Source organism: Gavialis gangeticus, unplaced genomic scaffold, assembly GCF_001723915.1.
Source record: "Gavialis gangeticus isolate Ggan-Ray unplaced genomic scaffold, GavGan_comp1, whole genome shotgun sequence".
NCBI classification, from domain to species: Eukaryota; Metazoa; Chordata; order Crocodylia; family Gavialidae; genus Gavialis; species Gavialis gangeticus.
The window spans coordinates 3,624,826-3,642,982 of record NW_017729033.1 but is presented as its reverse complement, the minus strand read 5'-3'; the positions used below and the strand labels follow the sequence as shown (position 1 = coordinate 3,642,982).

Genomic DNA, 18,157 nt, shown 5'->3' with positions numbered 1-18,157 from the left:
AGGTGCTATACAGATCATCCCTAAAGATATTCTTTGTTATATGTGGAGTTTTATGGCTGTCTTACCATTTTATGACGCTGTAAATTGGGGGCACAGGTAGCACCCTTGTCATTTATGCTGCGATTAACACTTTTTAATTGTGGCGTAGGTACAACGTGTAGAAGGGGCCTTAGTTTTTACATGATGATTTGTAACACATTGTTGGGACCATTGAGGGTTGAGACACAGCTGGACTTGGAAGCAGTTGTTTGTATACCCAGCCATTGCTGAATAATTAAGACTGCATGGTAAGGTTAATTGGATTTGGAGGAGTGCAACTTAATCAGTTAGCCCTGAAAGAATGAGTTTGATTCCACCCAAAAGAGATCATATTAATATTGGAGTGGTTTTGGAGACCACTCACCCCAGTTTTATTAGGGTGAGAGAGAAGACCTCTTTCCTGCAAGCTAGGCTCCTGGTAGCTCAGGGATGGAGATGAATATTGTTCTCTATAAACTTTGAATGTTACTGTTGTTGGCATCTGAATCAAGGGGAGGTAACAAGTGATTCAGGGGATGTGAGGTTCTTCCGTTTCGCTGCTATCAGGATAAGTTACCTTCACCAGAAGGATTGTCTTAAGTTTTAAAAAAAAGCCACGGCTACTTCACCAGAAGACTTTTTCTGCATCCCTTCTTTAGTTCTCTGCATCTTGCAGTGTCAGGTGCATAATAACCATGTGCTAGCTAATTCACTCCTCAGCAGATGCTTTTAACGTTTGTTCTCTTTCGAACAGTGTTAATAACCAAGAGGAGGAAATGCAACACATCAAAATGGTAAAAATAGCTGTGAGGTGCTTTTTCTAGTTCATTCAGTAGTTTTGCATTTTCTGATGAAACCTTTGCATAGAAATATGTTTGTGTGAGATAAGAGAGCTATTTGGAAGAAAATGGGAAGGTACCTTTATCCCCCAAATCAGAGTGCTCCTATGGCAATGAGTCTAATCTTCTCCATGGAGCGCTTGCTGGTGGTCCCCAAGGAGGCAGCTGATGACTTCAATGCTGCCTTCTCTCTTCAGGCTGCTCAGTTGCACTGAAAGAGAGGAAAAAATGCTTTGCCTAGTATTAACTTTTCTATGCAAGCAATTGTAGTTGCTGCTGGGATGCTGTGCTGTTACAAATGAGAGGAGGAATGTGTCCTGACTACGTAAGAGTAGAGGTTAAACTCTCTCAACAACATAGTCCACAGTAGGGGAGAACCTGAGGAGCCTGGTACATGGATGCTATAATCCAGCTCCTCATATTTGTTTGATGCCCCAGGCCTGTCTGAACTGTGAGGCTCCTTACGAGCTGTATTGGGAGCCACTCTGACACTAGGGCAAGAGGCAACAAAGAGCCACAGGGGTTGCTTGCTTGGCTGCCACTGAAACGTGTCCCCAGGAGGGCTCCGTAATGGGGAATCCCAACCTTTTAACTGCAGTCAAAAAGGGAACAGGACTTTTGTAGCTGGCAGAGGCAGCCCCAACAGGACGTCCAGCCTGGAAGCTTGGGTTTGGGAAGGCTGCAAGGCAAGAGCAGCCCAAGAACTCATTGGACTGAGTAGGAACTGTTAGGGACATCTCCACGGGGAGCAATCAACTGACTGTAAGGGGCAAGGCTTGGCTGCTTATAGGCCCAGCCTCTGCACTGGGGCAGGCAGTTCAGGCCTGCAGATTGCTGGGGAAGGAGCTGGGAGGCAGAGCTGGGTGCGAGGAGAAAGGAGGTACCCTGGGGCTGGAGGAATGGAGGCTACTCCTTATGAAGGTGGCGGTGGTTATGACCCTGAGAGGGTTGAGTTTGAGTTAGAACCAGACAGTTACCCCTTTCTGTGTTGATTTTCTTTTCTTTAGTTAAGTTTGTGACCAGAGGACATGGTTGTGGCTGGAGTGGAGATCTGGAGGCCATGGAGCATGATGCCAGGAGTACTTCATGCTTGTGAGACCCACTTTAGACAGAGGTGTTAAGAGCTGGGACCCAGGAACCCAGAGTCCAAGGCAGTGGACCTGGGTGGAGCTCAGCTAGATAAAAAGGGTAGAGGCTGAGAAAGCTGAAGGTTGGACAAGGGTTTGGAGGCCTTAGGGTGTCAGTCTGGGATCAAGAGCCCCCTTACAAGGGGTGATTGGGAGTCATCTGCAAGGCATGGCCATGACTATGGGGGCCACTGGAGGTCACATTTTTAAACTCCTAGGGTGATTAAAACCCTCTTGAAGTGGGGTAAGGATGGAGAAGTAAAAGGAACTAAGGAGTAGGCCACTCTAGCCCCTATGGACAACCTCCCTTTCATAGCTGCAACATCAGGACATGGCAGATGAGAGATAGATGGAGGAAGCCAGGGAACATGGGCAGGCCAGCCTGGCCACTGGCCTCCAGGGAGGGCAGAATACCCCAGGAGGCTGTGGAAGCAGAGCCACTTGTCAGTTCTAGGAAATATTTTTATTTCTGTTTTTTTTTTTTTTCTTTTTATTACTTCAGCTTAGCAGTTTCTCACAGGGAGCCATCTACTAGTGGTTTCCAAAATCCACTTGTTCGTTTACATCAGAGGTGTCAAACTTACAGCCCGCTGGCTTGATGTGGCCCACAGAGCCATATGTCCCAACCCTGCTTGTGGTGTGCGGGTTGGACCCTATGCTGTGTGCACTTCAACACAACATGGGGGCAGTCTGGGGCACTGCCTGCAGTCTGCACCCTGGGCCCCCTGTGCCACATGCAGCATTGGGTCCAGGCTGCACACAGCTGGCAGCGTACACCCCATGTTGCCTCCAGGGGCTGGTGCGTGCTCTGTGCAGTGGCACAGGCTGCACCTGGCACTGCAACTGCTCCACAGGAGGTTGATCCAAGTCTGACCCACAGACCAGCTCAGGGATGCTCCTCCAGCCCACAGGGCCATGTGAGTTTTACACCCCTGATTTCCACTTTGTTAAACTGATATTTAATAAACCTATGCAAACTTCTTAGTTTTTGTTCACATTTTTTAGGCCTTTAATAAACAGACTTAACTTTTCCCAGGCTCCTGGTAAAAATTATGCACAAAGAAACTTAAACTGTTATTTATAAAACCTTTTCTAAATGCCTTGGGGTTTAAACAGTGATTTTAAAAAGTGCAATGAAGCACCAATTGCTAATCTGCATTATTCAAGTTTCAAGGAACAGTTGCATATCTTTTTGTTTTGGTGTGTTGCTAATGTATGTCAGTCATTTGACGTTTTTAAATTAAATACAAAGTTCCTGTTCATTCTTACCTAGTTTAATGTCAGACTTGGGCTAGAGTGCATTTTGTATCTGTCTTGATTTAAGTTGGGTAAAGACAGGGGTAGCTGCTAATGTAAATTTAGAATCTCATTAATGAGAGATGTGCTTCATAGAGCGTAGTTGTTTCTGTGACATCTTGATTCATGTTGTTTCCTGTTTCATCACTGGGCCTTTGTGTTTTCTTCTTGTTTTCTTTTGAAACTCCTGTCCTCTAGCTAGTTACCTGTATTTGAGGATCACAGTCCTGTTCCTGAGCACAAACAACTTCCACAACCACATGTGGCAACTGGAGCAGGTGGACAACAGAGTATTTGTACAGCCAGGTCCAAAGTGGACAAAGGCTATCCAGATATGCACCAACTCTCGAGCCAAGCTGTAGGCTACCCAAGGATGTATTCGTGCAGGCCAGGTTAAAGTTTGTTTTAGGTGATAGAGGTCTGCCTGTGGGGAACTAGAAGAGAAGGGACATGCGTTGCAGGGAGCCAAGCTGGGGGAGGGTTGAGGGACATGGGGTTGGACTACAGGTAGAAGTGCTAGCTATAGAAGTTCGACTACTTACCTCAGGTGCCTGTACGCAAATGCATGGACCCTGGGAAATGAGCAGGAAGAACTGAATGACCTTGTATCCCTGAATCCACATTTCTCTGAGATTTAAATGCAACTCCATTAATATTTATCTATATATTAGTGGCATTTCATTTTAATCATGGAAAAATGTGGATTTGAGGTTACTTCTTTAAAACAAAAATTGGGGATTTTTTTGAATAAGAGAATCTTATGACAGAGAACCTGTTTTGTGTGTGCCATTACTACTCCATTATGAATCAAGATCCATTTTTTTTTTCTTCAAAGCATTTGTCTTTTTCCCTCTCCATTTACAGCAAAAGCTGTTGGCTGCATAAAGAGCTGAGATCAGCTTGCTAAAATCATAAGGGTGAACACTGACTTATTTTTTTTAATTTCTTTTCTTCCATGAGTTTGTCAAGAGTTTGAATGCAATATGAAAACAAAGCTGTTGTGCATCTTCCAATGATTTTTGTCCTTCTCAAGGTTTTGATCTTTTGTGTGATACCCAGTAGTTTCTAGGGTCGGAAGGGACCTGAGTAGATAATCTAGTCCAACCCCCTGCCATGGTAGAGAATATAGTATAGTAGCAGAGTCCTTCGTGGTGTCAGCTAGCAAAAGGAGGGCAATTGAGAGGGCCAGTCATTACCACCCTCCCCAGGCCGGAAGAGAACTGTTATGTTCATGTGGTCTGACCTATTTCATAACAGAAGCCGCATCGAAGAACAGAAACCTCATCCAAGAACTTCTGCACACAGCAAAATGGTTAATGTGAAAAACATCATGGGGGAAATTTTTCCCCCCCAAATATTCCTGAGACCTCTCAGCATCATAAATACACTATTGGACATGCATAAATTTTTGCTATGCGATTTATTTTCAGTTTTTACTGTTAACATCTTTCACTTTTATGACCCAATGTAAAACTATCACTCTCCCTTTTGCTTTATCCCCAATAATGTGTTATTCTTTCCTTTCCTTAACAGCTTGCAAGTGTAATGGGCATGCCTCCATCTGCAATACAAAATCCGGGAAATGTTTCTGTACTACTAAAGGGATTAAAGGCGACGAGTGTCAACTGTGAGTTGCGCTTTCCTATTATTTTGCTGTTTAGTGGTTAGACATAAAATGAAACGTAGCCTTTACATTTAGGAATAATTATGTATTATGGCTTTACACATTTCTTAAAGCTGATGGTTAACTAACTTCATCAGCAGTCCAGTCAGTCGTAGGCTTCTTGTATTAAGATAACATTGAGCAAAATGTTTTTGTTGACAGCTTTGTATTGAGTTTAAAAACAAAGAATATAGTCCAGATGTCAAAGGGTCAAAAATAACATTTTTTTTTCTAAGCCTGCACACCACTATTCATATCCTAAGCTCCTGTTTTCCTCAATGAAGTAGTTAATTGTCAGTATTGGTGCATTCTGTTTAAAGTGAGTCAGTAGAGCTTGAATAACTAGGAAATTAGATGGGAAAAGGTTTTGGAACATTCTGTGCCTTTAAAGGAGCACTTCCAGGTCAACAAAGCCACCAAATTTACATCTGGAAAGTGCCCATACAACCTATTAGAAGCCATTTCCAGTAAAATGTTAATGGAAATAATTTTAGTGCAGTGTTTATTTTTTAAAGGTTACTTGTACAAGCAAAGGTTAACAGGTATGGCAGTATACGCAAATGGAGACTGCTATATATTTGGCTGGAGTACTCTAATGCGGTATGTTTGTGCACACTTATTAAAGTAATTTTAAGTAAATGCAAAGGTTAATTTCGGGTGGTTTCATTCTGCTGCAGATCAAATTTCATGGGTCTTCCAAGTGTTCATAATTTTTTCAGTAGCTGTTTATAGATGTGTATCTTTTATTTTTAGTTTTATATGGTTGTTAAGGTTTCAAAGTTTGTCCTATGATTTTTCTACTGCATAGTGATATAAGCTAGAGAAGGAAAAACTAAGAATGGAAACAAATGCTTTTTTTTTAATTCTTTTCAGGTGTGAGGTAGAAAATCGTTACCAGGGAAATCCACTGAAAGGAACGTGTTACTGTAAGTACCACTGCTTTTCTTTGTCTGATATAGTAAGAGAGCTGCCTTAGCCTTTTATATCAAATAGCCTCTTTACTCAGTGTAGCATCTCATTGCACACAGACAACCTGGGGCTAGAGCTGGATGGATTGTTCTTCTTGAAAATCAAAACACTTCCAAAAATATTTACTTGGACAAGATTAAGAGTAGCCATAGTTTCAGTTTTAGAACAATATTTTTGGGTTTTTTTGTCTTCAAATTTATGTCTTCAAATGATGATGGTTTTATTAAAAAGAAGGTGAATGTTAAAAAAAAGGTTGACACTGAAATGAAACATTTTCTTCAAATACTTATTCAGTGGGAAATTTCAGACTTTTGGTTCCATTTTTGGAATAGAAAAAACTCAGAATCTCTGAATTTTCTGTAAAAGAAAAAAGTCACTCAACACTTGCATTGTACCAAGAGGTAGGAACTGTTGGCCTCATTGCAACAGACGTACACTGCTGCCAGGAGGTGGGCGGGGGGAGATGGCTGTACAAAGTGTAGAGTAGTCCAGGACCAGGATGATATGGTCCGGGAGCACCTGGATCAGGATGGCTTGAGATGCTCAAAAATATTGAGTATGTAACATGTCATTTGTTTTGACCACTTTATAAAAGGAGAATTGAAAATTATTGGGACATTGTACTGATGCCAGTGCCTTGTCACAAGCATACATGTGTTAACACCTTCACAAGTGTGTCAGCACTGTGTCTTATAGACAATATATCTGGCCAACCATTTGCCACTGAACCAAGTCTGTGGTCATTCTCTTAAGACAAGATTGGTGATGGGATCTTCTGGCTGCAACATTTTGCTAGTACTGCAGTCTCTCAGACTTCAGCACTGATAGCACAACAATAACATCTGGTGATGATAGGAGCATAGGACTGGAAGGCTCCTGGGCCATAAACACTAATCCCCTGCTTTGGCAAATGATCATTAATCGAAAAACTCCCCAAAACTGCCACTCCCAATGTTCACCAACTACAAGGAACAATATGTGAAACCTTAAGAACAGCCCCAAAACATACCACATGCAAAAACTGGGAAGATGAGATTTACTTTCTGTGCCCTGCCACTGCAACAGCAGGGAAAGTAGTTGGTTAATATATGCTGAGAACATCCTAGGAAGAGAACTGTGTTTCACACTGCAAAGGAAAGTAAAAAAAAAACAAAAAACAAACCCTTTGTAGTTCATGCCAGTCAGTTATAGAGGTAAAATTCCTTCCTGATCCCAAACTTCCCAGTGCGACCCTGAGCAGAAGAGCAAGACCCAGGAACCTCTGGATTTTCTAGTAATGGCAAGACCGCCTGCACACTGAAGAAAGATACTGCCATACCAACTCTCAGATTAGTCTAGCAGGTATTTTTATTTTGAACATTAGCAATCACACCCTTTAAATACACATATGACCAAACTCCGCTCTGGAGCTCAAATATGTATATACACGTGTGTGTGTACGTGTTTGATAAGGGGGGGAAAAATCTCACGTTATATAACAATATAGGGTTCAGACAAGGTTTTAACCAACTATAGAAATTAGCCTGCTGGGTTTTAGCAAGTTGGAAACCCACTTGGACAGCTAAACAGCAGTATTCAGTTTCCAAAGTTAATCTTTGTAAAGTCATCAGCCAGCACACTGATGATTATGGCAGGGATGTAGGGATGAAGAAAACTACGCAGTTATGAGGAGCCTTCTTAAAAATAGTGGTAATTGAAGACTAATGGGTAGAGATCTTTACTAACAACAAGCCTTATCAGCATCTTGAACAACAGTCCTAAGTTCATAATTTTGGCAATTATTTCTTTAAGTATTTGGGTCGTTTCAGTACCCAAGGGAGACTAGTAAAGTAAATTAGACTTTTTTTGGTGCTGGCATGGTGGGTGGAAAAGAACGTGATATAGGTATCATGACCTCGACCCCTTGTAAAAAACCATACTCGCTGATTTGGTCTGAACACTCCTTGTTGTAAACATGGAAGTGCAATGAAACTGTGGTGGTTTATCAGCCTTTCTCTATAAGGGTATAGGGTTTTTTGGGTTTTTTTAGTATCATGGAATGCTTGCTAGCTAATACCTGTCCAATATCTGGGCACCCAGAAAAGGTGTATATCATTGCATTTAATGCTACTTACAATACCTGTGCACAGCTCCAGGAGGTCAACCAAAACACAGTGAAGTGTTGTAATGCTGTTATGTTAGCTGAAGAGCAGTGTTTCTGACACCCAGAGCATACAACCATAAATGGCCTAATTCTTGTTGCATGTTACCCTTTAAATGGAGGTGACATCTGTTCGATGTGACCCTAGAGCAGTGGAAGGCATACCTGACAGTTGGGTTGGTCCTGGCAGCATGTAAGATAGAGGGCTACCAAGCTAGTACTCAGTAAATATGTCCACAAGATTATTAGTTCTCATTAATTAAATGTGCTGTGAACACATTTTCAAAGAGGAGAGCATACAAAACACATTACTCCTGTGAGCCGATACACTCTAATAATTGCCACGTGGACACAGCCATTTCAGCACGTGTCAACTAAACTTCCAGCTTGTCAATTTGGAGATGTGAGTGAGATGTAAGCTCTACTTTGAAAGAGCAGTGAAGCTTCCTCTTACTGGGCGAGCTCTAGGAATGAAGACATGTAACACAGTGACACCAGTGTGAGTGTGGGGCAGCTGCACGATGTGAAGCCCTGTAGTAATTTAAGCCATCCTGCTATGGGGCAAAGGCACCCCTTATACTTCAGTGTAATGTGATATGTCTGTATTTGCTCAATACAACTAGACCATTATGAGCACCTCTACCACCTATGGCCAAGGCAGTGCCACCTTAGAAGAGCTGATCGTCTATTTGCTGTGGATACCAGTGTTTGCTTACATAGGTGTAACACTAGCGTAGTGAAAATGTATTAACTTCTGTATGCAAACTACGCTGCTCCGGGAGACCTGGAGGAAAAGCAAGCAGGAGGGAGCAGCAGGGGAAGTGCTCTCACACTTCATGAGAAATTGGGACAATCATCTTTAAGTGCCTGTACATGAATGCATGGAGCCTGGGAAACAAGCAGGAAGAACTGGAAATCCCTCACAGTCATGGAGCAATGATCTGATTGGAATAACAGAGACTTGGTGGGAACTCGCATGTCTGGAGCACAGTCTTGGAAGGGTACAAACTGTTCAAGAAGGACAGGCAGGGGAGAAGAGCAGGAGGAGTTGCACTTCATGTAAAAGAGCTGTATGATTGCTCAGAGCTCCAGTATGAAGCTGGAGACAGGCCTGTTGAAAGTCTCTGGGTTAGGGTCGAAAGCGAGAGCAACAAGGGTGATGTGGTACTGGGGAGTCTGCTATAGACCACCAGACCAGGAAGAAGTGGTGGATGAGGCTTCAGACAGCTAGCAGGCCTTGGTTCTCATGGAGGCCTTCAGTCACCCTGATGTCTGCTGGGAGGGCAATACAGCAGTGTGCAGGCAATCCAGGAAGGTTTTGGAGTGTGTTGGGGACAACTTGTTGCAAGTGCTGGAGCAGCCAACTAAGGGCCATGCTCTTCTTGCCCTGCTGCTCACGAACAGGGAAGAATTGGTGGGGAATGTAATAGTGGAAGGCAGCTTGGGCAGCAGTGACCATGAGATGGTTGAGTTCAGGATCCTGAGGAAAAGAAGGATGGAGAGTAGCAGAGTAAGGACCCCGAACTTTAGAAAAGCAGACTTCCACTCACTCAGGGAACTCATGGGCACAATCCCCTGGGAAGACAGTCTGAAGGGGAGAGGAGTCCAGGAGAACTGGCTGTACTTGAAAGAAGACTTACTGAGAGTACAGGCACAAACCATCCCAATGCGCAGGAAGACTAGCAAGTATGGAAGAAGACCCACTTGCTTAGCAGAGGACTCTTCAGTAAACTGTCACATAAAGGAAGCTTATAAGAAGTAGAAACTTGGACAAATAAATAGGGAGGAGTATCAGAGCTGCAGGGATGAAGTCAGGAAGGCCAAAGCACAATGGTAGTTGCAGCTGTAAGAGCTGTGAAGGGGAACAAGAAGGGTTTCTACAAGTATGTTGGTAGCAAGAGGAGGATCAGGAAAAGTGTGGGTCCCTTACTGAATGGGGGAGGTAGCCTTGTGCCGGACGATGCAGAAAATGCTGAAGTGTTGAATGCCGTCTTCACTTCAGTCTTCACAGACAAGGTCAGCTCCTAGACTACTGCATCTGGCAGCACAGCTTGGGGAGGAGGCGAGCGGCCCTCAGTGCTGAAAGAATGGATTAGGGACTATTTAGAGGCGTGTACAAGTCCATGGGTCCAGATGGGATGCAGCCAAGGGCGCTGAGGGAGTTGGCTGATGTGATTGCAGAACCACTGGCCATCATCTTTGAGAACTCAAGGCGATCAGAATAGGTCCCAAATGATTGGAAAAGGGCAAACAGTGCCCATATTTGAGAAAAGGGAAAAGGAGGAACCAGGGAACTACAGACCTGTCAGCCTCACCTCAGTCCCTGGAAAAATCATGGAGGAGATGCTGAAGGAACCTATGAATTCATCAAGAGCAAGTCATGACTCATGCCTGACCAACCTGACTGCCTTCTATGATGAGATGACTGGAGCTGCGGATGCGGGGAGACCGGTGGATGTGGTGTACCTTGATTTTAGCAAGGCTTTTGATACTGTCTTCCACAAGATTCTCACAGGCAAGCTAAGGAAGTACGGGCTGGATGAATGGACTGGAAGGTGGATAGAAAACTACCTGGAGCATCGGGCTCAGAGTAGTAATTAATGTCTAGGTGGCAGCCGGTCTCAAGTGGCGTGCCCCAGGGGTTGGTCCTGGGGCCAATTTTGCTGGGCAGCAGCTGTGCAGAAAAGGACCTGGGGGTGACAGGGGACAATAAGCTGGATAGGAGCCAGCAGTGTGCCCGTGTTGCCAAGAAGGCCAATGGCATCCTGGGCTGCATTGGCAGGAGCATTGCCAGCAGACATAGGGCAATGATTCTTCCCCTCTGTTCAATACTGGGGAGGCCACGTCTGGAGTCCTGTGTCCAGTTTTGGGCTCCACTACAGAAAGGATGTGGACAAATTGGAGAGAGTCCAGCGGAGGGCAGTGAAAATGGTTGGGGGCTGGGGGACAGAACTGGTGAGGACAGGCCGAGGGAACTGGACAGATTTAGTCTGGAGAAGAGAAGACCGAGGGGGATTGAATAGCAGCCTTCACCTCCCGGGTGCAAAAGAGGATGGAGCTGGACTGGTCTCAGTGGGGACAGGTGACAGAACAAGGAGCAATAGGCTCAAGCTGCAGCAAGGGAAATTGAGGTTGGATATGAGGAAAAACTTTTTCGTGAGGAGGGTAGTAAAGCATTGGGACAGGTTACCCAGAGAGGTGGTGCAGTTTCCATCTTCAGAGGTGTTTAAGACCCAGTTAGACAAAGCCTTGGCTGGGATGATGTAGTTGGGGCTGGTCCTGCTTGGAGCAGGGGTTGGACTAGATGTGACCTCCTGAGGTCCCTTCCAGCCCTCATTTTCTATGATTCTATATAGGAAAGCCCTAACTCTGTGATACTAAAGTGCATTAGACGTCTGTGTGCATTTTCCCTCAAAGGATTAGTGGTCATAGTAGCTTAATCCTTTAATTTTTATATAAACTCCTTTAGTTTAAGAATGAAAGCTAACTTTGATTAATTTGCTTGTTTTCTTTCTCTAAATCTAAATCAATAAATAAGTAATGTGTGTATATATATTCTGTACATCCTACTATTCAAATCAATATTTTGGAGGAAGTGACAAAGAAAAAAAAAAAATATATATATTCTTTGCCACTTCCTCCAAAATATTGGTTTGAATAGAGTAGGGTGTACGGTATTACCTTCCAGGAGTGAGCACTAGCTTTCTGAGATTTCTGATGTTCTCTCTCTGAATCAAATATGTTGGGTCGGGTCGTAGCACTGTATTAAGTTAAGCTACTTCCCTGTTGTCAGAAGCTTTTTTTTTCTAACTGTATGGGAAGCAGTCAGTAGGTCGCCTTGATTTCTAGAAGTTAGTTTTATTTCAGAGCATTTCCTCATCTTTTGCATGCATTCTTTGCAGATACCCTTCTTATTGACTACCAGTTCACCTTCAGCCTTTCCCAAGAGGATGATCGCTATTATACAGCAATCAATTTTGTAGCAACGCCTGAAGAGGTGAGTAGTTTCTTTTCCTTCTGACCCTCATTTTCTTTCAAATGTTTGCCATCTCCTAACCCTGAAGAGCATGACTGCATCCAGTTCTTTAAGGGTGCAGAGCTGTGGTGGTGCGTGGGTATATAGCTTTTTCACAGCCTAGGCAGAAACTTCTGAATGTGCCTTTCGCCCTTACGTGTCTATGCAGAACCAAAAAGATGTATGGGGAGTTGCGTTGTGGGCCTGTAGTTCAACTCCTTTCAGTTACTATTTTGTTGAATCCCTCCAGGTTTCACGTATTGATTATTGTCCAGCTTCTTCGTCATGTGTTGTTCTGGTCTAACATTGCACAGCAAATACAGAATTATGCCACTGCACAGTTGTTTGGTTTGTTTTCCCTTTTCTCCATGTGAAAAACATCTGCTCTTGGAATGGGAATGTGTGTGTGACGAGGCAAGCATCCAGCCTGAATTGCTGGGTAATGTGAAGATATCTGCAGTAGCCTCCTGTCCATGGTGACTCCTCTGCCACCAAGGACACTGAGCTTCTAAGAGCCTGCTCTGTTTGCTCCCCTTCTACTCCAGAAGTGGAGAGGGAGAGAGTGCAGTATCCAGTCACTTTAGAGGAAGCAGCAATGAGAATTAAGACTTCAGATTCTGAAAAATTTCAGATCCTGTAGGGCTAGAAATCTTCTGCGGTCCAAGCCCTGTAGTAAATGAATGCTCTTCTTCTTATCTTTGGAAAGACCATTAAAAAGAATCAAGACTGTGCAGTTGTTTAATTTTGTCTCCAAGTGCCTTGCAACATTGGACTATAAGATGCTGGAGAACTGGCAGTTGCATGGACAGAGCTGGCTACAAGAGGTTTTGATCCGTGATTGGGGCTTGGACACTTTTGCAGTACCAATAATAACAGGAGGATCCTTGATAGCAAGAAGGCCACTAATGATTTTGGTAAAAACAAAATCTCCCCTTTTAGTACTTCATATTCCTCAGTACCCAAAAAAAGCCATCAGGAGGGCAAGTCAAATCAGTACTGTCTTGTCAGCTGAGTATAAAATTTTCTTCCATGTCATGAGGTTTCATTTCAGCCAGGCAGGCATTAGGGAAAAAAAAATAGAGAGAGAGGAAGGTTTGAAGGGACCTCGAAAATGCTTTTGTTGGAAGAGCAGTGAAGGGGGGAGGGATACCACTGGAAAAAATACAGGATCTGGATGAGTGCACACTTCTGTGAAGAAGCAAAGGCTGAATTTAATAAAATGAACAAAAAGGGATTCCTTGTGGGATTTGTGAGAAGGAAGCAATGGAGGATTTCTGTAAAACTCTCAGTTTATATGCAGGGGGAATGCATTTGAAACAAGCAAGCAAACAAAAAAAATCCCAACCCTTTGACAGTCGGATGTCTTTATACGCTGCTCCCTAATCCAGTCATTCCCACATAATTTTTTTTAAGATACCAGGAAAAGACCCCCAAGTAAATGAGATCTGGAATTTCACTTACATAAACATTCCCTTTATGAAGAGCAATTCAAAATAAAATGAATAGCTCTGTCCTATGTAATGTATAATGAATCTTGAAAACAAATGTCTGGAACGATCTGAGTTCTTTTGATGTAAGTGAGGAGTCTATTAAATATGGTGTGAAATGCCTGTAGTTCTGAGACTTGTTGTGAGCATAGCTTTCAAAACAGAGCAGCTTTAATGGCATTGCATCTGCTAAATGTTCTCTCCTGTTTTTTTGCTTTTATTTTTTTTTTAATTAGCAAAACAGAGACCTGGATATGTTTATCAATGCATCTAAAAACTTCAACCTCAACATTACGTGGTCAACAAGCTTTGCAGGTAAAAGCAAAAGTATTTCCAAATATTTATGTAAATATGTGATTGATGAATGTGAACTAGTTTGTTTGATGTCGTCTTGAAATCAGTACAATTTTGTGGTGCACAGGTTCAGTTGAGAAATACTTTTTTGCATTCATTATGTTTTATAAGTCAGGATTTGAAGAAGAAATAAAATTAGAAAAGGCATTGTTTTTTCCTCTCCAATTTGCACATTCTCCCAACTTGATGATGTGTTGGAGGTGGTTGAAAAGCTAAATTTTTTAATGCAATTTTTTGTGTGTGTGATTGTGTTGATGAAATTAGACTCCAAATTGCAATTAGATGAGTAGCTGATTTTTCCTGTCATTGTAATAGTGAATTGACTTAATCTATAACTAAGGCTAATTGGCCGCTTGTGAATATCACTGAGGATTTGTACTGAAAAATGTTTTTACTGTTTCTCTCTTAAATTCTTAAACAGCTGGTACCCAAGCTGGAGAGGAGATTCCAGTAATTTCAAAGACCAATGTAAAGGAATACAAGGACAGCTTCTCTAATGAGAAGTTTGATTTTCGCAACAACCCAAACATCACTTTCTTTGTTTATGTCAGCAACTTCACCTGGCCAATAAAAATACAGGTAAGATCTCCTAATAATTAATAGTTGTTATGTGAATGCAGCCCCTTTGGGAGTAGGGCAGAGCTGTGGGTGGCTTGCCCGGGGGGCAGAAAGTGGGGGGCTGCTCCCTGCTGCTGTGTGCACCCCTGGGGGAGGCATGGGGGGCATGTGCCTCCCAGATTTGTGCACAGCACAAAGGCGGGCTGCTTGCTGTGGGCTTGGGGCCAGGGGCTGCACTGGGGGCTGGGCCAGGGCTGTGCTTGGGGTGGGTGGCAGCAGGCTGCAAGAGGTGGCTATGGGGAATTTTGGGGTGACTGTAATCTGCTCCATAGCACCCCCCCCCCTTCCCCATCAGTGCTGCTGCCTCCTGCCCCACCCTGAGCACAGCCCTGGCCCATCCCCCTTGCTGGGAAGAGGTTGGCGCAGCCCCTGGCCCCAAGCCTGCAGCGGACAGTCTATTCTGCCCTGCACACACATCGGGGGGGGGGGGCACATGCTCCCCATGCCTATCTTGGGGGGGCACACGTTGGCAGCAAGCCGCCTGTCTTCCCATACCCCCTGGGTTCTGCCTCGCTTCCGGCCCAGTTGGGCAGTGCCTACCCCTACCCCAGCCCCATTCCCTCCCTTACGATGGGGGCCTTGATCTGTGCCCCTCACAGCCCTTCTTCCCCTCACAGACTTACATGTCGGACACTGCTGTCCAAGCTGTCAGGCTGCATATCAACTGTTGCATCAGTATCGGTCAATATGGCTGGTTAATAACTGGCCATCAGCATTAGCCAAAAAAATCTTTATCTGTGCACCCGTGCCTTATATAATGGAGCATAGCAGAAGACAAGCAAAAGATTTTTTGCTCTCTTTGCTTGGCCAAGTTGTTGTGGCTGTGGCTAACAGTAAGTGGTACCCCCATCTTCTCAGTTTGTCCCAGTCCCTTGGGTTTAAGAATGTCTGAAGAAATCTTTTGCCATAAAAAATAATAATAAATAGAGCTCTCACTTGTTTCAGGGAGGTGCACAGTTTTGATTGTCATGATTAAGACCATAAGATGCGCCACACTTAATCAGGCCGCTGGTCCACCTAGCCTTATATCCTGTCTTTGACTGTGGCAAGTAGTAGATGCTGTAGAGGGGGCGATGTTATTTTAAAAATTCTAATTAATCAAATCAAGAGCGAGATCTTATAAAGGGGCATAAGGCAAAATGCCATGTTTATTGATTTAAAGTTTCAGAGACATAAGTTTGTACACACCACTCATACAAACATACACATATCACCATGAACATACACAAACACACACACAAAACAACCACTCCATCAAGATGTTATAGTTACCAGCAGCAGCTGCTCAATATTGGCACTGGGTGGCTGGCCCAGGCCTATTGAGGAAGATGAAGGTTGGAGCGGGATGAGCAGACGTGCTTGTGCTCCAGTGAAGATCAGCAGAGAGAGAGAGTTCACCCAACTTGGCATTTCTGGATCCCTCTTATATAGGGATCACAACTCTTTGTTCAGCATTTTGGAGTTTTTCCATCCTCAGTCTCTGTTTAGATGTTGTTCATAGATTCATAGAAGTAAAGTCAGAAGGGACCTTGTAGATCATCAAATCCGACCCCCCACATTGGGCAGAAGAGAAAACCAGGCTCAGATGACCCCAGCCAGGTAGAAATCAAGCCTCCTCTTAAAGACCCCCAGGGTAGAAGCCATCACCGCTTCCCTTGGAAGTTGGTTGCAGATCCTAGCCGTCCTGACTGTGAAGTCGTGCCTTCGGATGTCTAATCTAAACCTACTCTCTAACAATTTGTGGCCGTTATTCCTTGTTATCCTAGGGGACGCTAGGGGGAACAGAGTCTCTCCCAAACCCTGCTGGTCCCCCCTGGTGAGTTTCCTCATCAGTTGTCTTGTTATCTCAACTCAGGGTCATGTCGGTCATAAAAGCTGGTATCTCAGCCTTGAAGCGTCCTCCGGTAGCCCAAATGGCAGGATGCACAACATTCCTTTCCTCATTCTCTTCCTTGCACCTGGCTCCAAGCAGGTTCTTCAGCCATCCATTAATGAGTGTACTGTCCGGTGCAAACTCTAAGTGAGGGATAGGTGGAGGATGCTTCATCACTAGAAGAAGGATAAGTGGAGAATCCCTCTATTCATCTAGGTGGAAGAGTGTGCATCTAGAATCAGAGAACCAGCTTGAACTGTTTTTATATTTACTTCAATTGAAGCCAAACCCAATTCATCATTTTTGTTCCATCTGCCCCACCTGAACCCAAACTAAACTCAAACTGGATTAAATTCAGCAATTTTTAAATCCATATTTTTTAAAAGAACCTATTGTGATCTTATGTAAAAAAAAAAAAAAAAAATAAAACAGGACAATTTAAATAATGAATAGATGTGACTGCTACCAGAAAGGCCTTCCCTCATATATTGAGGAGATAATGAGGACAAGAAGAGGTAGGCTCACAAGAGTACAGAAGCAGAGAGAGGGGAAGTTTAGGCCATGCACCTCAAGTGAGGTTGCAGGGGCCCCAAAGACAGACAAAGCATCTCCTGAGAGCGACTCCTGTAATGGCTTCCCACCCATTTTTCTCTATTAAAGAGGTCTCTATCATGCTATCCACCCCCCAGTCTGTGGAGAAACCCATCCCTCCAGTTGTTGCACTTGAGGCAATGGCAGAGTCCATGCCCCAAACAGACTTCCCCACTGAAGTCAGATGCAGAGTCTGATCTGAACCTCCACGTCCCCTGTAGTTTTTTATATGTACACATATATTCATCTTGATCCTAGATATCATTTTCTGCTGGCAGAAGAGGATAAAGTCCACACCAAATTTCAGTTAACTAAAATGTGGACAAAAATGGAAAATCATTCGTCAGATGTCAAAAGCAATGATGTCATAGAATCAATATCAGACGCATCTGAACTTGAAAAATCGGATTATGAATGGGAACTTCATTTTAAAGCTCAAGAAATATTCAAAAAGGAAGAGAGATCTGGATGAAGGCAGAGATCAACAAAGGACTGGGCCAGTTCTTGATTAATTTGCTAATTTGCCATGTCTCAATAAAAAAACACTAAGCTCCTGGGAAGGTCATAAAACTGTTGTGGGAGAGCTGTATCCACTGGTAAAAATTTTACTGGCAGTTCCAGCAGCATGAGTTGTTCCAATATATCCTTTCATAGAATCATAGAAGTCGGGTTGAAGGGACCTTGTAGATCTTCAAGTCTGACCCCCCACCTGGGTGGGAGAAAAGACTGGACACAAATGATTCCAGCCAGGTAGTCATCAAGCCTCCTCTTAAAGCCCCCCAGGGTAGGAGCCAGCACCACTTGCCTAGGAACTTTGTTCCAGCTTCTAGCCGCCCTAACTGTGAAGTAGTTCTTGCAGATGTCTAATCTAAATCTACTCTCTAATAATTTGTGTCCGTTGTTCCTTGTCATGCCAGGGGGTGCTAGGGGAAACAGTGTCTCCCCTAAACCCTTCTGGTCGCCCCAGTGAGTTTATAGGCAGTCACCAGGTCCCCCCTCAGCCTTCTCTTGTGAAGGCTGAACAGGTTTAGGTCCCGCGGCCTTTCAATGTAGGGTCTGCCCTGTAGTCCCCAGATCATGCGGGTGGCCCTCCTCTGGACCCTTTCAATGTTGTCCTCATCCCTCCTGAAATGGGGCGCACAGAACTGGACGCAGTACTCCAGCTGT

General features: G+C 43.9%; 1 protein-coding gene across 1 annotated transcript in view; it reads left to right on the top strand.

The window, feature by feature from the left end:
* ATRN (attractin) overlaps positions 1–18,157 on the top strand; it is a 246,227-nt gene that overhangs the window by 97,735 nt on the left and 130,335 nt on the right. The window contains exons 20-24 of the mRNA XM_019525801.1: positions 4,814–4,907; positions 5,817–5,869; positions 11,955–12,049; positions 13,791–13,869; positions 14,330–14,487. Of these exons, the coding sequence (XP_019381346.1) occupies positions 4,814–4,907; positions 5,817–5,869; positions 11,955–12,049; positions 13,791–13,869; positions 14,330–14,487 (479 nt within the window). The remainder of the gene's footprint in view (positions 1–4,813; positions 4,908–5,816; positions 5,870–11,954; positions 12,050–13,790; positions 13,870–14,329; positions 14,488–18,157) is intronic.